At 39.7% G+C, this 23,523-nt stretch overlaps 1 protein-coding gene across 11 annotated transcripts in view; it reads left to right on the forward strand.

Annotated features, from left to right (window-relative positions):
• AFF2 (AF4/FMR2 family member 2) overlaps positions 1 to 23,523 on the forward strand; it is a 528,226-nt gene that overhangs the window by 317,335 nt on the left and 187,368 nt on the right. For all 11 annotated transcript variants that reach the window (XM_043895846.1, XM_043895848.1, XM_043895850.1 and 8 more), the window contains one exon: positions 3,695 to 3,739. In XM_043895846.1, coding sequence (XP_043751781.1) covers positions 3,695 to 3,739 — 45 coding nt within the window. The remainder of the gene's footprint in view (positions 1 to 3,694; positions 3,740 to 23,523) is intronic.

Below are 23,523 nucleotides of genomic sequence, written 5' to 3' on the forward strand. Positions count from 1 at the left end.
GCTTGGCAACTCATCAGGCGGCAGTTCTAATCCCAGTGTCCCCACTAGTTCTCCTCCTGTCTCCTGTCACACCTGTCCGAGTGACTCCTCCACAGTTCCTGCGAGAGGAGGAGGGGTGTGAGAGACAGACAGACAGACAGAGAGAGCAACGGGCAGCTGGGGCCGAGCCCTCAGCCTGAGCCCAGCTTCCGTCCAGAGCGCAGAGTGGCCCCGGCATTGCTCGGCCATGTCTGATCCTTGGCCTCTCACCCCCTTGTGGGGCGAGGACTACAGCGGGGACCTCGGCGGCTGGGAGCTCCTGTCGGACGTGGCTCTGTCCGTGAACCCGGTAGGTACTCTCTTCCTGACACCCAAGTCAGACCTCCTGTTCCGTATTGTCTGTTTCCCCCGTAACTGTTTGTCTCCCCCAAGTTACGTGGAGCCGCAAAGGAAGAAATTACGTTGCCTTTGGTGTCTTTAAATCCTCCCCTGGAACCATCCTGAGCACAGTGTGAGCTCAATCAGGATTTGTTGTCTAAAGAAATAAATGGGAGAACTGATGAATAGGCGGACGGGTGAATGAATGTGATCCTATTACCCTTGTCACCACCACCTTACAATGTACATCCCAGTGGGTCTCTAATTGTTTGTTTTCCTGTCCCATCTAGACGTTTACCTCTGAGAGAAAGTGGCCAAGTCTGATAGTTCTTTGTGTCGCTGACCCCCCTCGCCCAGCACTCTTCTAGGCACAGAGGAAATGCTCGCTGGTTAATTCAAAAGCATTTGCGGGGGCGGGGGTGGGGAAACACTTACAGCTCAAATGAGTGGTCTTGGCGGTGAAAAGATCCTCAGGGCAGGGCTGATGAATTTGTGGGACTGGTGACTCCATGTTAATGCTGAATTCCAGTATTTTCTAAAAAAGAAAAAAAATCTGAACACTCGGTATGGATGCATATTTCTTTGCCTGCCTGTGTCTGCAGAGTTCTTCCCCAGAGTCCACAACTCTTTGTATTTTGACAGCATTTCCCTATAAGGAAATGGATATTTATAATACCAGGTGTAGAGATGATATTTGCAGTTGGCAAGAGTGAGTCAGATCTTACCTTGAGCAGACAAGAAGACTGGGCTTCGGAAGACGCAGTTAGGAGACCAGCAGGGCAGGGGCTCATAACCCTACATACTACATGGGTCTTTTCCGGTTACAAAGCAAGTTCGCATACCTTATATTTCATTTGCTGCTCACAGAAACCCTGTGAGATTTGAAAACAGCTGGTATGATTATTATCATTCTTTTATTTTACTCAATTTTATTTTTATAGTTGGGCAAACTGGAACTCAGAGGGTTAGGTGATAAAGTCCTGTTCCCGAGGGATAGGGCCAGGCCTCCCACCCAACTCTTTAGACACACAGGCAAATGTTCTTGCTGTGTCTGCATGTTCCTGATTTTTTTTCCCATTTTTATTCCAAAGTTAACATTTGTGTGTTTGCATGGAAAAAGAAAAAACTAAGACTTTTTTTTTGTGAGACTGAGCCATATATGTTTAGCCTGGGCAGCCCAGCTGATTCAGTACAACAGCTATACTGAAAATTTAAGTCTTGGCTATGATCATTTTGACCATTGTGTTTCAGGAAGATATACGTTAGTTCAACAACTGTCTTAGAAAATACAGTTGCTGGAGCCTTGAGAGATGAAATGAGAGCTTATTTGCTGTTATGAATCATTAGTTGAGTTCTATAATCCTGTAATATGTTAGACCAGTCTCTTCTAGCATATATTCTGCAAACACCCATTCTATGGAATGGTGATCATTGTTAATTGAAAAAAAAATGAGAACTAAAACCCCAACAATTCAATGTCAAGAAAGTTGGGAATATGCTGCTTTAAACTGATATGATAGATGTCTCAGAGCCTTTAATCTGCATCATGGATTGCCAAGAGGGAAGTTGGTCTACACTTATTTGGACACAGAACGTTTCATTTTGCAGGACTGGTTATAGTGGTCTGTTAACTGTGATTCTTCACACCTCTCTTCCTCCTGAGTCTGCAAACTCCACGAGGGGAAAAACTGTGTCTCCTTTTGCTTTTTCCCATTGTATCTTTGTCGAACAGGAGCCTGGTGGCACAGTCCCTGGCCCTTAAAAAAATATTTGCTGAATGAATGAATGAATCAACTCTGCTAGATCAAACCACCTGTGATTGCTTATCAAAAACCTGTATTTAAAGTTCTTTACAATGTCTTCCTGGCCAGTTTGTCAGCCTTTCCTTCTACTATTCTTTCTACTCAGTGCTCAAGTATTTGTGTTCTTGGTAGGATGACTACATAATTTATCATCCGAATAGGGACATTTTTGAGGATGAAAGGGGACACCAGAATAACACATGTACACTGGAACCATACCAGTTGACCCAGGCTGGATGGCCCCCTCATTGCTGGTGACTCTCTAATCCTCACTAGGGATTTTCTGGTGCTTGGAGCAGCAACTTTTATATAAAGAAGAAGAATACACACTGGTTGAAATTAATGTATCAGTATGTACAGAAGTGACTGTTATGCTTATTTAATATTTACTGATGATTGTATATTTTTAAGATTGAGGGCGACTGATGCCATATTCTTTCCCCCATTTCCCCAAATATAGTTGTATTTAGACTTGAATCTATCAGAGTAACTAGGGGATTGGGACTTAATTGCCCTTGTGAGAGACCTGGAACCTGTAGCCCCTGTGGCAGTGCTCGCTTTACAGGACTGGCCTTTCACCTTCCAAGGCAGTGAATGAAAGAGACCAAATGTTCTCTCTACTGGAACTGGAGGGAAGTGGAGGTGATCAAAACCTGGAGTGGGTAAAAGGTGTGAAGAAGAGAGTTCGGAAGGTTTGGGGGAATGCCCATACCTGCACAGGTGACAGCATGCCCCGTAGGCTTTCCTCCAGGTAGTGGTCCCACTCTCAGGTCCCTCATCACGCCCAGCTATTGATTTGATGTCACTCTTTGGCATTTGGCTTCTTGCTTTCACTGACTATGGAGCTCCTGGAGGAAAATGCATGTGCCAGATGCGGAGTAAGTCCTCAGTACAGTTCTGCTAGTTGCTTGAATTTTGATTGATTAGGAAGGTGTGAGTCACACAGAGAAAAAAAACCCATGGCATTCAGTGTGGATATTTGTGAAATTCTGAGTGCCAGGGCAAGCGTGCAATTTACACAAGAGTTTTGGCCTTAGTGTTTTGAACAAGAATTGTAGGCATCTGATTGAACTCCTGAGTTAAAAGGGGACTTAATTTAGTCACAAAACTATTTCATATAGGTGCCCTCTTTTACAAATCTGTGGTTATGAATAATATGGTGAACTACTATGTCAGAGAGTGGAAGAGGCCTCAAAGACCAGAAAGGTGAGCTCTTTCTTTGGAAGGATGAACAAAAAGAAGCCCAGGTGATGGGGGAGGATGGCTCCACATCTCAGAGCAACTTGGTGATAGAACAAGACTGTCTCCGCATCTTACACTGTGGTCTTACTGCTTCATTAAAGGAAAACAAAATTGGCCATTTGCTGATATTTACTGCATTGTATTTAATAGGGAGGAAGATCCACATCTACTGCTTTATTTACTTTCTTTACAGTTTTTCCCACAGGGTAAAATATTATACCGTCTGCTTTGCTGAGAATAACTAGATTATGCTTCATTTTCTTTTTTTTATTTGTTTGTTTATTTTGTTTTAGGTAAGCCTTCCCAGTGACCCAAGCTGTGTTGAAGAAATCTTGCGGGTGAGTTTAAACCTCTATTTCTCTGCCTTTGAATAATGAAATAATATATCTGCTTAAGCTGCTCAAAGTAATTCCTCTTCTGTTTCCAGGAGTGTCATGATGGGGAAATCCTTGCATTGCACTTCAAGACTCTTCTGTTTACACCTCCTGTCTCATTTCTCACCTCTTCTCCCTCTCTAGTCAAGCTAGTCTCCTGATCTGCCCCCTTCTCGCATCATTCTGGCTCTTTCTTTTGAGGTCTTGAACAGAGACTCCCCACCTCCTTTGGGAAGTGTTCCTTATCCAAGCATCCTACCCGCAACCTTTGCCTTTCTGTTCTCTGAGATCTCAGGTCAGCCTCATTGCTGCCCCACGTTACATCATTGATGGGACTGGGTCATGGAGATCGTGGCCTGTAATGAGTGGATGAGATTTGGCAGGGTGGAGGGGAGGAGATGAGGAGAGAGTTGAGAATGATGGCAAGTCGTAGGAAATGTTCCTCATGGGGGTGACTTGGTTCATGAGAATGGCATGGAGGCAGCACAGAGCTGCAAAAAGGGGCAATGACCTCTCCCAAAATACGTGATTAAACCAAAAGGAAAAACCAAAGCCAAGGCAGAAGCATGTATCTTCCCCCCATCTCTGGCTGCTGACATTCTAAGGTGACGAAGAATAGGAGTTGTGGAGTGAGTTCTGTCTCCAGCAGTTGTCCCTTCTGTGATTTGAACAGATAACTTCATCTTTTTGAATCTCCCTTCCTTGTCTGTAAAAGAGGACAATAATGCCTCTCCTAATTCCCCTATAAGCTGTCTAGCTGTATATAAATGCTCCTTATTATGAGAAATGGTCAGTGTGGCCCAGAGAAAACTGTGCTGGCTTTCTACTGCGGAAAAAAAAAAAAACAACCTCTGTGCCAGTGAAAATGCTGCATCCCCTTTAGTCACTTACCCAAGTCCCCTCTGCTCCCCCGACACACCCCCTGCTAAGTGCCTTAGTGCTGGAAGCAAACCTTGTGGAAATACACCCAAAGGAATAAAAAGAGCAGAAACCTGTTTGTCATCTAGCTGACTGGCCATCTGATTTCCCCTACTGTGAATATTCGTGCGCCTTTTTTCAGCCCATGATCGATCGTTGTTGTTGACTGTTAAAGAGAAGAGTCTGACGGCATTTGTTCTTAGGATCTGGGTCGGGGGGGCAGGGAACGTGGGCAGCTACTGTGAAATCCACAGTGTGATGCACCCTGGGAACCCAGCCACTTGCTCCCTGCCTCAGGTGTAGATGGCTCTGATGTACCCAATACACCAGACTGTGAGGATCCTGGCCACCTGCCTTTTTAAAAAAAGGTGATGCTGAAATAAACCTCTACCTCTAGTCCCTACAGGAGTCTTGCTTTTCCAAATTAAGGCCGTGGTCTTTTCTGAACTCCCCAAAGAATGTCAGACCCATTTCACAATCACCACGTCATTTGTGACAGTTGAGATTCTCCACTTCAGAGTAGCCCAGCCCTGGTGCCTAGGTGGCCCATACATGACCGAGCTAGGGAAGACAGCTGGACACCTGGCAGAGCCTGGCAACTCCAGTCTGCTGGAAGAGCCACTTAGAGAAACAATAGAATGTCACTTAAACATGGAAAGAAAAGAAGTAGTTGCCTTAATAAGCTCATAAAAGATAACACGCTTTGAGAAAGTAACAAAAGACTTTCTGTTGTTCTTGAAAGAGAATCTAGAGGAATGGCTTTTTTATTTTTTTGAAGGGCTATAGATTGTGTAGAATTCTGGGGTTTTTTTGTTTTGTTTTGTTTTATTGACAATACCATTAATGAGTAGGCTTTCCTTTATTGAAGAATGACACATTTCAATCCCCATGCTTGGAATGAAAATCAGCTTTCTGAAGTTTATGTCTCAGATTTTATGACTTATTCTTAAATTTTTATAAACCACATTACTTGGCACAACAGAGTGCTTACTGAGCATTTTTTGTTCTGGCAAGTTCACGTGCCTGTTTGCAGGCCTTGGAGCCCTGTGGACAATTCCATAATAAGTCTGGTGGTCACCTTGCTCCCAGTCTGCCTCCTTCTAGCGAGGGTGGGGAGATAACTTTTCTCTGTCTCTCCTCTTCTCTCTGACCCCCTCAGCACTTTTCTACCTAAGCAGAGTCCAGAGCGAGGTCACACTTTCTCTCTCTCTCTCTCTCTCTCTCTCTCTCTCTCTCTGTGAAGGGGGCTCTGTGGAGGAAGGCACTCTAGCCCCAGATAAGATCTTGCCTCCACTTGCTCCTGACATGATATCACTTCCTAACTGTAGGGCTTTTCACTTTCCTCGTTTGGGAAACAGGGCATCATTCTGCATCTTCCCCACTGCCCTCCCCCACTGTGAAAGTGTCTGTAAAGTGTGCACACTATTGGTGTGTGTGATGTGGAGAGAGCACGTCCGTCCACTCACCTAATTTCCCCACCTCCTTGAGTTCCCCTTTTTACCCTCTACAGCCCATCAGGCCAAGCCACTTCATCTCACACTGGTCAGACTTTTACTAACCAAGTGTGACACAATTGGCATCTCCCTGCTCTCAGCCCCTCAGTACTCAGGCAATGGAAATACTTTGGCCTAATGTATTGGATTTTGGCGCCCCACCTCCCTTTTCAAAACTCTTCTTCAAATTCAAACTAGTGGGCTTCCTTTGAAAGTTCCTCTCACCATTTCTCCCCTTCAGACCCACTTTCCTCCTCCTCTTCCCACACTGCTGCTGCTTCTCATTCTACCCCAGAGCCCACGTTGTCTGGTCTTCCAGGGCCCACTCGCCCTAATATGGTGACTTTGTGTCCTAGCACGTGACTGCCTTTCAGAGTACTTGAACCTCATTCTCTTCTTTTGATCACAGGAAACACAGTGAAGTAAAGTCAAGTCGCTCAGTCGTGTCTGACTCTTTGAGACCCCATGGACTGTAGCCTACCAAGCTCCTCCCATGGGATTTTCCAGGCAAGGGTACTGGAGTGGGTTGCCATTTCTTTCTCCGGAGGATCTTCCCCACCAGGGATCCAACCCAGGTCTCCTGCATTGTAGGCAGACACTTTACCATCTGAGCCACCAGGGAAGGTTTTGATCACAGGAAACACGGTAGTCCCTAATTATTTCAGTAAATTGGGGCCAAAGAGAGGTTATACATGACCTGTCTCTGTGGGTAAGGCTAGAATATGGCAGAAGGAGAATGTGGTCTTCACTTTGCACTTAACTGTCCACTGCCCTGTCACAAACCAACAATGAGAAACTCTGGATTCAAAACAAATGGCCTGGGTGGCTTGGCAGACTTACTTCCAGCAACTCTAACTGGGGATCTCAGCAAACTAACATAATTCAAGCCAGTCTTAGAAATGAGTTCTTTCTTCCTACCATCCTGAATATTTTCAAATCTCATTTCAGATAATACAATCGTAGCAATAACAAATTACTGCTACTAATTAAAAATATTAATAGTACTGTGCCACTTTATGCATTTAGAGTTCTTCAGTACATCATGTCATCTACTTTTCACAACAAAGCTGAAAGATTGTGTTATTAGTTACTTATTATAGATACCCAGAGAAGTTGAGTAATTTGTTCCCAGGGCAAACAACTGGTTTCAGTGACCCTCATGCTGTCCATTCCTTCTGCTTTCTGTTCCTGTTGGCTTACCTGAACCCATCCTTATTTCATAAGCGCCAGTCTATTTTATGATTGACATTAAAATGCTATCAACTGCCAGTTCATTTCAGCTTCTGTTGCTTCCTTAATTCGTATACATTCAATTATGCCAAAATAATTCCACATAGTTTCTCCAACAAACCAGAATACACCAGCCCACAACACCTTTCCCACCACCTGCCCTTTCCTGCCACCTGCCCTTCTCCCATAAGACAAGCTGTGGAAATTCAGATGGCTTTGCTCCTTGTCAAGTATATTATTGCTTATTATAAATTTTACAGATCAGAAACTTAAAGGCAGCAGTCTGCGCAGCGCAGTCAGGCCTGCATACCTGTTTCCATCAGCATGCCATTTTCTCTTTAGAGTCAAGCTACCCTCGAGTACAAACAGAAATGAAAAATAATAACAACTCTGGCCCTAGTGATGGCGTTCTGCAGCTACAATTCATTTATCATATGAGGGATTTCTAAGCTGCTCATATGTAATAATCTGGGTGGCGGCAGCAGCTTCTTTTCTAGCTCTGCAGGGTTTTATGGGTCCTGGAGTAATCATTTCTGGCAGAGTTAAGCCAAGGAGAGCAGTATGCACTAAATGCTACTAGCTGAGATGCATGCTCAATGATTATTTGTTCTGCAGTGGTATGATTTATTTGTTCTTAGCAAGAATTTACTTAAAAATATCAACAGACTATCAATTAAATCCTTTCCAGAGTCAAAAATGCAGATACAGTGCTTCTCTTTGATCTGACGCTGAACAGATTGTGTTTCCTAGCAGAGTACCTTCCATAGTTGATAATTTCATAAGCAAACATCTGTATGGGTAATTCACTGTTTATGAGGGATGCTGAATTTGCTAGCTAGGATTTAGGGAACTTGATTTGATAAACTGTAGCATCTTACAGATCTCTCCCTGCCATATGGATCAGGTTTGTAAACACCGACATGGGCACCTCTTTTTGATTGCAGCATGATCTGTGTTTACAGCATTCTAAGTTATCGCAGTTCTGCTTATTAGGTCTGTGTTTAAGTACACAGTTTTAGTGTGGAAAGGACTTACCAAATAATTACAGGATGACCATGTACAGTCATTGCTATTTTTTTACTTTTAAAGGGGAAACAGTGAAAAAGCCCATCTTAAGAATGAGGGGGAAAATTGGATCTGGAAGCAAAATTGGTCAGACAATTATGTCTGAAAGGAAATTTGATTATATTATCATAACTATGCAGCATAATCAAGCACATTTCAGTAGAATTTCTTTGATAAATTTAACCAATAATTAGGCAATTGATTTTATATCCTGTCAAATTAATGTATAAATAATATTCAAATTGGAATCATGCAAACAATTTTCTATATAGCCATCTTAAATACTAATCCTTCCAGGATGATTCAAAAAGCATCTATCCTATTCTGCTGTGGACTTTCAAAATTATAGTTTCTTGAAATAGTAATATAGTTTTCTATCTAAGAAAGACAACAATTGCTAAATATAATTTAGACTATAATTAATGTTAACATTGATGAAGTCAAATAAATGAACTAACTACTGATTGCACCTCTGCTATTCTGATGACTAGCTCTTACCTAATGATACTGGGAAATATGTAAATTTGTCAGCAGGTGAAAATGCCCTTGACTGGGTAAATTATGTGGAGTATTACCTTTTCTGAAGCTAATTCAAAGCACTAATGGACTTAATACATACTATGCATGTGTGAGGTGAGCTATTCATGGAACCAAATTGGCCCATAAGAGATATTACCCATTATTTGCCTCCCAGTAATCATTTCTTCTTTTCTTATGTACAAACCAACCCAGAAGAAAGATGATAAATTTAATTATAACAACTACTATGTGAACAATATAGGTAAGCCATCCAGTGGGCTTCCAAATGCTCTTAGAGCCTGTCAAGCAGAAAAAATATTTTCATGTGGAATCTGAGGGTTTGCAGCTAGTGTATGATGTGAATTTTAAATGATTATCCAGACGTTGTTGGGTAAATGAGTAACATGAGTAACGACGTGACTGGCCCAGTGAATCATGGGAACCTGTCAAACCCAGGACATGTCAGGGAAGAGATGATGTCAAATACCAGTAACTTAGCAACTCAGCATTTAGCTGTCCAGGGAGTGAGCAAGAGTAGGCCCTTTAAAATAGCTGAGTAAATATATGAGTTTGTATATATTTGGGGTATGCTATAAAAATAAGACTGTTTTCTGTCAACCTGTTTCTTTTTCTGAATATGGTGATTTATTATTTTCTATTGAATTGAATGAAAGCAGGTGAGAATTTAAGCCACATGTAGAATTTACACCTGCTTTCTCTATCTGGGATGTACTGGGATGGTAATGAAATGATGTATTAGTTTGCCAAAAAGCAGTCTAGGCTTATCTGAAAGAAGTAATAGCTTCCAACTGTTGTTTAAGAACCAGTCTTTTTGTCCTAGCTGTGTTAGTGGGATTGGGTTGGGAAAACTATTGTAATACAAGGAGTTTAACCACTCTGTTTGCATCTGTGTAAAGGTAAAACCAGTGTCTCTGAAAAATGCATGGATAAAGTAGCCTCTCAAAATCAGTTTGATAGGCATCTTAGAGTTGTAATGAAAGCATCAAGCATGACTTGCCCCACTCTCTTTTTGATCACCAAAATGTATTATGGAGAATGAGAAAAAGCAATGGAAATTCCATAATTGCTCTAACTACAAGACATCCATAAGCCAAAGTCACAATTTTGTAAAGATCAAACAGGGAAGAATCCAAGAGATGATTCCATGGTCATAGATCTGGGACATGGGTGACGAGGCACTGATTTTCAGTGGCACACCACAGAAGACAAAAATGATATTGCAATAATGGGAGTGGGCTTAAAGGTTTTTGATGGGAAGTTCTGTGGACCAACTCTGAGACATGCAGATTTTGAGAAGTAGGAAAGGCAAAATTGAATGAGAAGTTACACAATTAACCCACATTTGTGGAAAACACTTTGTTGCTGAGATAAGGTGGAAGAGCTAGTTGCTGCTGGAAAGCAGCCTGCAGAGCTGATGTCTCATGATAAGGCAGAAGTAAAGGCCCAAGCACTTGGTCACACACCCTGGAATTCAGAAGTGAATATCTGCTAGTCTGGTATTAAACTATGCCCCCCACTGCCACAAACACATCCTGCAAATAACTGATCCAGGAAGAATGCCTGTCACTAAAAAAATTACTAATAATCAAAAAAGAATCACTATAAGAGCTATGCAAAACTATGTAGCAGAAAAAATGTTGCTACAGGACAAATTTTGAAGCTGTGACCAGTAAAGTAGCATGAACTGTTTGAAAATGAAGCAGTTTTATCTAAAAGACAAGAGCCACAGCAGTGATACAAGAGCTTAAAGATGCTATTTAAAAAGTGCATAAATAAAGAACTGCGAAGTAATGGATTACAAACAGAAAATCATTAGAATTAGTACACTTAAGATTTGTATTTTTCCCTAAAAAAGAGTAACAGCAATAAATAATTTGGTATCCTTATCAAGAAAAAAAATATCAAAAGCACAAAACATGAAACAAGAAAAGAAAGAAAAATAACCTCCCAGATACAGAGAAAAGTAAATAATCATGAATAACAATTTACTCACCTATGTACAAATAAATGTAAGCATCTAGGTGAGATAGATGAGATGGATGATTTTTCTAGTGAAATATAATCATAATCGACTGAAATTGACTTCAAAAGAGAGAAAATCTAAATAGAGTTATCACTATCAATGAAATGGAGACTAGTCCTGCCCATTACTGAAATCAAATCGTCACTCCCAGATTTCATAGGGAAATTCAACCAAACCATTAAGGTATAATGTGGCTCAGCTGTTCCAGAACATAGAATAAGAAACATTTGCAAAGTATTTTTCTTAGAAAAGCTAAACTAATACTAATAATAATATTGATACCAAAATCTGACAAAAACAGCATATACAAAAGAAAATTACAGACTGATATCACTTGTGAAACTTGATGCAAATTTCTTTAATGAAATATTAACAAAGAGAATCAGATAGTGTTTTAAAGGATATGTACCATGAACTAGTGGATTTTATTCCAGGAATATAAAGCTGGTTCAATATTAAGAAATCCATTAATATAATGTCTCTTATGAGTAGAATAAGAAAGAAAAAAATACATGATCATCTTTGTAAATGCTAAAAGATACTTGACAAAACTCAACACTTACACATGATAGATTGAAATAGATGGAAACATCATTAATATGATAAAATATATACGACTCAACTCAAAATCTAGTGTCACATTTCACAGAGAAAGTCTGGAGACATTCCCATTATAGTTAAGAAAAAGACTAGATATTCTTTGTCATCCTTATTATTTAATATTGTTCTGGAGGTTAGCCAAGGTGATTAAACAAACTAAAGAAATAAGAGGTATTAAAATAGAGAATGTGTAAAATGATTATTTGTATATTATATATATTATTTTCCTGAAAACCCCAAGAGAATTAACCAAAACTATTGTTATGAACAGTACAATTTTGCACAGTTTCAGTATGCAAAATAAATATATAGAAATCATCTTGATATGTAAAGCAACCAAGTGGCGCTGTTGGTAAAGAACTTGCCTGCCAATGTAGGAAACTTAGGAGACGTGAGTTTGATCCCTGGGTCGTGAAGATCCCCTCCCTGGAGAAGGGCATGACAACCCACTCCAGTATTCTTACCTGGAGAATCCCATGGACAGAGGAGCCTGGCAGACTACAGTCCATGGGGCTGCAAAGAGTCAGACATGACTGAAGTGACATAGCACACAACTAGCTCTAAGAAATAATGGGCAAAAATACTTCATTTATATCTTATGTGTTCATTTACAAGAAATGTGCCAGAGTTATAGGAATACACTAAGTACTAGGAGAGATACCAAAGAATAATTAAATGAATGGAAAGTCATACCATTCTGAGGTAGGAAAATGATATTCTAAACATCTTTATTCTACCTTAATCTTGAATCCTTTCCTCACACCATACAGCAATATTATCTCCAAATTCAGAAAGATTAAAAACACATAAAATATCAATATTAGAAGTAACTGTGTGGAAATTTTTACATTTTTCATTTCCAGCCTGTCTCCTGATAAGCTGGCAGGGGTAGGAGGCAGTCAGGGGAAAGTTCAGAAGTTTGAGGAGATTAGAGGTTTGAAATAGTCATTGAAAGGGAGAGTAGGAGCTAGCTAAATGATACATTATGAGGCAACCTCAAGGATTCAGGTGATCCTGAAGACATAAGATTTGTACAGGTTCCAATTTGTAGATTGTGTGATTTTTCTCCAGCAGTGTTTAGCTCATTACTCAGAGACCACTGATTAATGGGCAGCCTCGAGGCCTCAAAGAAGTTGAATAAATTGCTCCAGATCACATAATCGTATAGCTACCAAGCAGATGAAACAGGATTGGAACTCAGGTTGGTCTGAATGGAATGTACACAGTAGTAATAATATCAAGCAGTTAAATAATAGGTTTTTTGGCACTTGGCACTGTTCTAAGGATTTGTAACTCATATAAAAATCATACCAATGAACAAATACTGTTATCACCCCCTCATACAGGTAATGAAATGGAAGTAGTTTGGGCTTAAATGACTTTTCAACAGCTAACTAGTAAGATCTCAACTCAAGCATTCTGGCTTCAGAATCCATGTTGTTAACTGTTTTGTATTCTGCCTTTCACCGTGAGGATTGAGGGCTGAAAGAGTAGATTTTAAGTGCTTATTACAGGGCTCAGACCCTGACCCAGTGGATAGCAATGAAGCTAGGTGAGATTGATGATAATGCTACGGGTCAAATTCAGGAAAACAGCTTACTAGATGGACTAATTCTAAGAGAATGAAATTTCATAGATTATAACTATATAGTAATTTGCTTGAGTCCACCAATGTTCTTAGACCAGAAAAAGTTTAGCAGTAACATACATTGCTATCTAAAAATGTATAGACTTCCCTGGTGGCTCAGACGGTAAAGCGTCTGTCCACAATGTGGGAGACCTGGATTTGATCCCTGGGTCGGGAAGATCCCCTGGAGAAGGAAATGGCAATCCACTCCAGTACTATTGCCTGGAAAATCCCATGGACAGAGGAGCCTGGTAGGATACAGTCCATGGGGTCGCAGAGAGTCGGACACGACTGAGTGACTTCACTTTAATTTTAACTTTTAAAAATGTATTAACGGAAGACATATCTAGAGCAGGGCTTTTCCTGTAAAGGGGAGTTTTCCTGTAAAGGGCCAGATTATAAATATATTTGGCTTTGTAGGTCATATGATCTCAGTCTAGACTGCTCAATTCTATTTTGGCATGAAAACATCCATAGATAGTAATGCTTGTGATGGTGTGGCAATAAAACTTTATCAACAAAAACAGGCAGGGGACCAGATTTGGCCTATGAGGGGAAGCTGGCTGGCCTCTCATCTAGAACACCTAGAAATATGAAGGAGACAAGGCCCCTTGGCTCTGTTCTACATAGATCACATTTGGCATGTGGTATTGATTTCTGGCCAGCATGTTAAAAAAATATTAAATTCAGTAAAATTTACCTTTTATTTTTTAGTTACCCTTCTTTGAGTTTAAAATTTTGCACAGATTCCTGTAATCACCACCTTTACCAGAATATTAATACAAACAATTCCAATATCCCAGAGAATTCCTTCACATCACCCTTGTGCAAGCAGAGTCTCCTCCTTTAGCAACCTTTGATCTATTGTTCTCTGTCCCTACAGTGTTGTCTTTGCCAGAGTGTCATATAAGCAGAATCATGCAGTATGTAATCTTTCCATAGTGAGTCTTTCAGTCAGCATATAACTTTGAAATTCACTCAGGTTGTTGCACGTAGCAATTGTTCATTACTTTGTGAGTGAGAATCCATTACATGGATGTACCACAGCTTATCCTTTCATACGTTGGAGAATCTTTGGGTTATTTCTAGTTTTTTGTGATTATTAATAATATTGCTATCAATAATCATGTCCAGATTTTTGTGTGAACATATGTTTTCACCTATCTTGTTATATACCTAAGAATGGGACTGCTGGGTCAAGTGCATGTTTAACCTTATAAAAAGTGCTGAATTGTTTACCAGAATGGCTGTACCAATTCCAGAGTGGCTGTTTATATGAGACACAGTTGTTCACATCCTTGTTAACCATTGCTTGATCTTGTTGTCATTTTTTTATGTAAGCCTTACAAATAGGTATATAGTGGCAGATCATTGTGGTTTTACATTGCATTTCACGAATGACAAATGATGTTGAGCATCCTTTCATGTGCTTATTTTTATTTTTGTATATTTTTCATTCAATCCTTTTGCCCACTTTTAAAATTAATTTTTATTGTGGTAACATTGGCTTATAGCACTATATAATATTATTTGTATTTCTTTATACACGACAGCATGCTCACTACTAAATTTGGGTATCACATGGATTGATTTATGGATGTTGAAACATCCTTGCACCCCTGGAATAAATAACACTTGATCATAGTGTACAATCCTTTTAATGCATTGTTGGATTCTGTTTGTTAATATTTTGTTGAGGATTTTTGCATCTATGCTCTCAGAGATACTGGCCTGTAATTTTCTTTTTTGTATTGTGTTTGTCTGGTTTTGGAGTCAGGGTAATGTTGGCCTCACAAAATGAGTTAGGAAGCATTCCCTTCTCTTCAGTTTTTTGTAAGAGTTCGTGAAAGATAGGTATTAAATTTTTTTGAATATTTGGTAGAATTGGCCAAATTCTAAGGTTGTCTAATTCTAAAAACTCATCCATCTCTTCTGTGCTGGTCTTAGTCGCTCAGTCGTGTCCCGCTCTCTGCGAAACTATGGACTATAGCCCACCCGGCTCCTCTGTCCATGGGGATTCTCCAGGGAAGAATACTGGAGTGGGTTATCATGCCCTCCTCCAGGGGATCTTCCCAACCCAGGGAATGAACCCAGGTCTCCCACATTGCAGGCAGATTCTTTACCATCTGAGCCACTAGGGAAGCCCAAGAATACTGGAGTGGGTAGCCTATCCTTTCTCCAGGGGATCTTCCTAACCCAGGAATTGAACCAGGGTCTTCTGCATTGCAGGTGGATTCTTTACCAGCTGAGATACCAGAAAAGCCATCACTTCTAGGTTGTCCAATTTGCTGGTATATGACTGTTCATAATATTCTCTTAAATTCTTTGTATTTCTATGGTATCCAGTGTTTTTTCTCTTCTTTCATTTCTGATTTTATTTAACATTGCATTCTTTATTTTGTTCTTAGTGAGTCTGGCTAAAGGTTTGTCAATTTAGTTTATCTTTTTAGAAGAACCAGCTGTTAGTTTCATTGATCTTTTGTCTTTTCAGTCTTTATTTCATGCATCTCCACTCTAATCTTTACTGATTCCTTCCTACTGACAGTGGGCTCGTTTGTTATTGTTTAATTCCTCTAGGGGTTGGTTTAGATTGTTTATTTGAGATTTTCCTTGTTCGTTGAGGTAGACCTGTATTGCTATAAACTTCCCTCTTCTTACTGCTTTTGCTGCATTCTATACATTGTGGTATGTCATATTTTCAGTTTCATTTATCTTCAGGTATTTTTTGATTTCTCCTTTGATTTCTTCATTGACTCAGTAGTTGTTCAGTAGAGTGTTTTCAGTGTCAACATATTTGTGATTTTTCCATCTTTCTTCTTGTAGTTGATCTCTAGTATCATACCACTGTGATCAGAAGAGATGCTTGATATCATTTCAGACTTCTTAAATATATTGAGATGTGTTTCGTGTCCCAACATATGGTCTCCCCTTGAGAAAGATCCATGTGAACTTGAGAAGAATGCATATTCTGCTACATTTGGATGGAATATTCTGTAGAAACCTTTTAAATCCATCTGGTATAATGTTTCATTTATGGCCTCTATTTTCTTTGTTAACTTTCTATCTGGGTGATTTATACATTAATGTATGTCGGTGGAATGTTAACATTCCCTACTATTATTGTGTTGTTGTCAATATCTCCCTTTAAGACTGTTAATAATTGCTTTATACATTTTGGTACACCTATGCTATGTGCATATATATTAATAACTGTTATGTATTCTTGACGAATTATCCACTTTATCATTATGTACCATCCATCTTTGTCTCTTGTTTCTTTTTTGGCTCAAAGTCTGTTTTTTTCTGGTATGAGTATGGCTATACCCACTTTCTTTTGACTGAAATTTGCTTGGAGTATCATCATCCATCCCTTCACAGTCTCTACAACTGAAGTGAGTTTCCTGGAAGCAACATACAGCATATGGATCTTGTATTTTAATCCATTCAGCCACCCTGAATCTTTTGATTCAATTTATTTTCATTTAGAGTGATGAATAATAGATAAGGACTTGGTATTGCCATTTTATCTTTTGTTTTCTGGTTCTAAATATCCATTTTTTACTTTTCCGTATGTTTCTATCTGCCATTTTGGCTTGGTGGTTTTCTACAATGTTTTTTTTTTTTTTTCAGTTTCCTCTTTTTTTATGCTTCATGTCTCTGCTCTATATTTATGTTTTGTGGTTACTATGAAGTTTGTATAAAACATCTCATAACCCTTTTTCTGCTGATAGCCTTTTGTCTTTATTTGCCTATACAGGTTCCATCATTTTCTTTTTTCCTTATTTTACTTTTTATTATTTATTATTATGTTGCTGTTGTTTAGTTGCTAAGCTGTGTCAACTCTTTGTGACCACATGGATTGTAGCCCATCAGGCTCCTTTGTTTGTGGGATTTCCCAGGCAAGAACACTGGAATGGGTAGCCATCTCCTTCTCCATCTTTTGCTCATTTTAAAAATCAGGTTTTTTTTTTTTTTATCTTTCTGCTGAATTTTGAAGTTCTTTATATATTCTGGATGTAAATCTTTGGTCAAATATGTTATTTGCAAACATTTGCCCCAGTTTGTGGCTTGTCTTTTCATTCCCTTGATGGGGCCTTTGAAATAAGAGCAAAAGTTCTTAATTTGATGATGCCAAATTTATGATGTTTTTCTTTAATGAATTGTGATTTTTGGTGTCAAGACTATAAACTTGTTATTTAACCCAAGGTAATAAAAATTTTCTTCCATGTTTTATTCTAAGAGTTTTAGAGTGTTATTTTTTATATTTATGTCTTTTATCTGTTTTTTTTCCATTTATTTTTATTAGTTGGAGGCTAATTACTTTACAATATTGTAGTGGTTTTTGTCATACATTGACATGAATCAGCCATGGAGTTACATGTATTCCCCATCCCGATCCCCCCTCCCACCTCCCTCTCCACCCGATTCCTCTGGGTCTTCCCAGTGCACCAGGCCCGAGCACTTGTCTCATGCATCCAGCATGGGCTGGTGATCTGTTTCACCCTAGATAATATACATGTTTCGATGCTGTTCTCGCTAAACATCGCACCCTCGCCTTCTCCCACAGAGTCCAAAAATCTGTTCTGTACATCTGTGTCTCTTTTTCTGTTTTGCATATATGGTTATCATTACCATCTTTCTAAATTCCATATATATGCATTAGTATACTGTATTGGTCTTTATCTTTCTGGCTTACTTCACTCTGTATAATGGGCTCCAGTTTCATCCATCTCATTAGAACTCATTCAAATGAATTCTTTTTAATGGCTGAGTAATATTCCATGTGTATATGTACCACAGCTTCCTTATCCATTCGTCTGCTGATGGGCATCTAGGTTGCTTCCATGTCCTGGCTATTATAAACAGTGCTGCGATGAACATTGGGGTGCATGTGTCTCTTTCAGATCTGGTTTCCTCAGTGTGTATGCCCAGAAGTGGGATTGCTGGGTCATATGGCAGTTCTATTTCCAGTTTTTTAAGAAATCTCCACACTGTTCTCCATAGCGGCTGTACTAGTTTGCATTCCCACCAACAGTGTAAGAGGGTTCCCTTTTCTCCACACCCTCTTCAGCATTTATTGCTTGTAGACTTTTGGATAGCAGCCATCCTGACTGGCGTGTAATGGTACCTCATTGTGGTTTTGATTTGCATTTCTCTGATAATGAGTGATGTTGAGCATCTTTTCATGTGTTTGTTAGCCATCTGTATGTCTTCTTTGGAGAAATGTCTGTTTAGTTCTTTGGCACATTTTTTGATTGGGTCATTTATTTTTCTGGAATTGAGCTTCAGGAGTTGCTTGTATATTTTTGAGATTAATCCTTTGTCTGTTGCTTCGTTTGCTATTATTTTCTCCCAATCTGAGGGCTGTCTTTTCACCTTACTTATAGTTTCCTTTGTAGTGCAAAAGCTTTTAAGTTTCATTAGGTCCCATTTGTTTATTTGTGCTTTTATTTCCAATATTCTGGGACTTTCATCTGTTTTGAATTAATGTTAGTATGTGGTGTGAGGTGTAGGTTGAATCTTATTTTGTTCATTGTGTTATAGCACCATTTTTTGAAAAGACTATCTTTCACTCGAGTTGATTTTGATTTTTTGTCAGAGGTAGATTGACCTTATTTATATGGATCTATTTCTAGGCTCTGTGGTCTCTTCTATTGGCCCATGTCCCTGGCCTTTCACCAATACCATAATGTCTTGAATATTGCAGCTTTTTAGTTAGTCTTCAGTTCAGTTCAGTTCAGTCACCCAGTCGTGTCTGACTCTTTGTGACCCCATGAACCGCAGCACGCCAGGCCTCCGTGTCCAACACTAACACCTGGAGCCTACCCAAACTCATGTCCATTGAGTCGGTGATGCTGTCCAACCATCTCATCCTCTGTCTTCCCCTTCTCCTCCTGCCTTCAATCTTTCCCAGCATCAGGGTCTTTTCCAATGAGTCAGCTCTTCGCATCAGGTGGCCAAAGTATTGGAGTTTCAGCTTCAACATCAGTCCTTCCAATGAACACCCAGGACTGGTCTCCTTTAGGATGGACTGGTTGGATCTCCTTGCAGTCCAAGGGACTCTCAAGAGTCTTCTCCAACACCACAGTTCAAAAGCATCAATTATTCTGCACTCAACGTTCTTCATAGTCCAACTCTCACATCCATATATGACCACTGGAAAAACCATAGCCTTGACTAGATGGACCTTTGTTGACAAAGTAATGTCTCTGCTTTTTAATATGCTATCTAGGTTGGTCATAACTTTCCTTTCAAAGAGTAAGCGTCTTTTAATTTCATGGCTGCAATCACCATGTGCAGTGATTTTGGAGCCCAGAAAAATAAAGCCAGCCACTGTTTCCACTGTTCCTCCATCTATTTGCCATGAAGTGATGGGACCGGATGCCATGATCTTAGTTTTCTGAATGTTGAGCTTTAAGCCAACCTTTTCACTCTCCTCTTTCACTTTCATCAATAGGCTCTTTAATTCTTCACTTTCTGCCAGAAGGGTGGTGTCATCTGCATATCTGAGGTTCTTGATATTTCTCCCAGCAATCTTGATTCCAGCTTGTGCTTCCTCCAGCCCCGCATTTTTCATGATGTACTCTTAAAATAGGGTAATGTGAATCCTCCAATTTTGTTATTTTTCTTAAATGGTTTGGCTATTATAGTTCCCTTTCCTTTCCATATGAATTTAGAAACATGTTGTCTACATTTACAAAGAATCTGTAGGTCAATTTGGGAAGAACTGACATCTTTACCTTGTACCTTTTGATTCATGAATACGGTATTCTTCCCCATTTATTTAGGTTGGCCACCTTGTTTTTAGAGGGACATTAATAATTTATCATCCCCTTTTGGGGAATGTATGCCATGGGGAAAATTCAAATCCCTAAACAACTATATGATTATTACAGTATTATTTGTAATAGTAAAAAATGCTACTATATATCCAATGTGGATAAGGAAATGGTAACCCACTCCAGTATTCTTGCCTGGAAAATTCTATGGACAGAGGAGCCTGGTGGCCTACATTCCATGGGTTCGCAAGAGTCAGACATGACTTAGTGACTAAACCAAACCAACCATATATCCGATGTGTTGTTGTTTAGTTGCTGAGTTGCATCCAACTCTTTTTTCGACTCCAAGGGCTGTAGCCTGCCAGGCCTCTGTCCTCATTTTGTCCCAGGCAAGTATACTGGAGTGGATTGCCATTTCCTTCTCCAGGGGATCTTTGTGGACCAGGGATCAGATCGAACCCACATCTCCTGCATTGACAGGCAGATTCTTTACACTGAGCCACCAGGAAAGCCCATATATCCAACAATAGGGGAATAGTTAGGCAAATTCTGAGTTATAAACTCAGAAAAAGAATTAACCATTAAAAAGATTGCTTTGAGGATGATATAACATGGGAAAAACCTTATGATATAATGTTAAATGTTAAATAACGAGAATATAACATTTTGTGTGCTTAAATTTTATAGATATATAAAACTATGAATAAAAGAAACTAAAGAATAAAAACTCTGACATAATAGCTCTTATTGTGTTAGAGTGATTGGATTTTGGGTGAGTTTTTTTCTTTTCTAAATTTTCTCAACTTCTGTAATTTACATTACTTTCATTAAAAAGTTTTTCAGAGGGATGCTGCTGAACTAAAATACATTTAGCAAAGGCTAAGCAGAATAGTGAGTGGATTCACAATCAGAATCACTGACAAGATAAGATAACCACAAGGAAATTGAACTAGAAGAGGGAGAAGACTGTAGCTGCCTAAGGGACTTACCATGTGGAAGTGAGACTCAGAGGCTGGATTTAGACTGGGAAACATCAAATGATGGAACCCCTGAGGGGCAGGTACAGGGGGATAAGTAGTTGAGCAATAAAAGGAAGAATGTTCTAGAGAAACATCATGGTTGAGAAAGTGGAGCTTGGCTCTTCTCTCCAGCTGAACATTCTTGGGTAACTTAAGCATTCTTGAATATAATTAACAATATTGGGATGCTGCTGCCTAATTTTCAGGATTAGTGAGAGGGTTGAATGAGGTGATATATGTGAAGCTCAGTTAATGTTAGCTCTTCCCCCTCTCCCTGCTCTAACTGGTGGATCTAAGGATTGAAGGGAGGTGAGGTCTCTGTCACCAAATGTATTTAAGCAGAGATATTGTGCTTCCCTAGTGCCTAGAGGATAAACTCCCAAATCCTGATCTTGGCAGTCCAGGCCCATCCTTTATGGCATCATTCAGACCTACCTCATCTCTTGTCACTTTTCCCAGTAATGTTCCCTTTTCTCCATCCTCCATAGACTTGTTTCCTTTCATCAGATATGCCATCCCCCTGTTCCATGGGCCTCTGTGTTGGCCCCTCCCTCTGCCTGGAACCCCATCCACTTTTGTCTGCCTGACGAACTACTGCTCACACCACCTAAGACCCAACACAGAGGTCACTTCCTCTCTGAAGCTCTAACACTATCTGAATGAAAGGAATCTCTCTCTTCATCTCCTGGGTCCCCTCAGCACTTTTTCTGCATCTACATCTGTCACCTTTGTGTGTTGGGGGAGCTGCCTCTCATGGTATAATGTGAAGTCCCTTAGAGTAAAGTCAGTGTCAAACTCATCTCTCTATCCCTTTGCTCTAGCCCAGTATCCCCTCCCCCACACACACATAGACATATGCACACAAAAGTAATAAGTGTAGGTGTGTAAAAAGTACATAAAACAGGTGCTCAGTGTTTGTTGAATGACTTAAATTTGTAGATAAATGGTTAGAGAAAATCACTTCATAGTGTTATTTCCACCCATAGATGATAAAATAATTATTTGATTTTCTAGGAAGATATTTTACGTTAATAAGCAGATAATAGTGTTTAGTGAGTAGAATATTTATACAAATATTAGGCATTATAATGACCCCATTTCTTATTTATCCAAATAATATATTTAGCCCCCCTTTTTGTGCTAAGTTTTTCTATTTCCAATTATTGTTTAATACCCTTGCTCGAGACTATTTTTACTATTGCTCTTCAAAGTTCAATAATGTTGGCATTATCACTTTAAACGAGGCATTGATGAAAGGCCAAGGTGGGGCCCCATATGCTCCTATACCCAGAGAGAGGAGACATGGTACCATTCACTGTGTTTATTATTATTGTGCTCACAAAAAACAAGCTTCCATGAGATGTGCTCTTTCCTCCAGAGTGAGTTTCCCCGACCATGTTGCTGGAAGCCTTTGTGTCACTTCCATTAAACACTCTCAGCCTCACAGCCAAAATGGTGTCAAACACAGCAGAGCCCCAAAGTCCTCCATCCCGAGGATGAATATGCTAACACCAAGACTCACCCAGCTCTCTCCTGGTACTAGGTTAGCTAGAAGTGGCTGAATCACAAAATAAAGAATGGAGGCCAATCTACAACGAGGACAGACAAAAGCAGCATGGCTGTCTGGGTGTCAGACAGCCATTGTTTTTTTATTCAATTTGCTCTCAACTTCTCAGGACCTGTTTGGACTGGAGGAAACCTGAAAAGCTTGTCTACCTGCAAACTCTGTAGCTTCTTTCCTGTTCTTTAATGCAGGGCACCCATCACAGCCTCACACATCCAGTACTTACTATCCAAAAGTGAATAATGGTCTGATACGGAGGCTCCACTCTTATATTGTCAGAGTCTGGTCTGTGTTACAGAGTAAAAGACTGCATAGAACCTGTCTTTGGGAGAACTGGGAATGAGAAGAAAGCTAGGTGGCAATGACGCTGGACTGGGCATCAAGGGACCTCAAAGCTCTCCTGACCCTTCTTCCACTGTCTTATTTTATGACGCTTGGCAAGTCTCTTAACCATTACATGCTTCACAATTTCCAACTGTAAAATTGAAGTGTTGACTGTTTTGAGTTGTTCAGTATACTAATAGCCACATGTGGTTGGTTATTTAAATTTAGCTACATTTTAATAAAAGTATAGTTTCTCAGTCCATTAGGCACACTGCACATGCTCAGAAGCCACATGTGGCCAGTGGTTGTCATTGGAGAATACAAAATAGTGTTTGCATCATTACAGAAAGTTCTGGTGAACAAAACTGTCCCTAGATTATCTCTTAAGATCTGCTTTAGGTCTTCATTCTGAGTCTCACCATTAAATAAAACCAAGTCCAGTTTTACCTTTTTAACTATGTACCTTTTGCCATGTTTAGAGTATATCTGAATAGTTTATTTCCACTTGAGACTTCTGTAGAATATATTGGTCAAATGTTACTCTAGTTCTGAGCAGTGCCCCTACT

Source organism: Cervus elaphus, chromosome X, assembly GCF_910594005.1.
Source record: "Cervus elaphus chromosome X, mCerEla1.1, whole genome shotgun sequence".
Classification (NCBI taxonomy): Eukaryota; Metazoa; Chordata; class Mammalia; order Artiodactyla; family Cervidae; genus Cervus; species Cervus elaphus.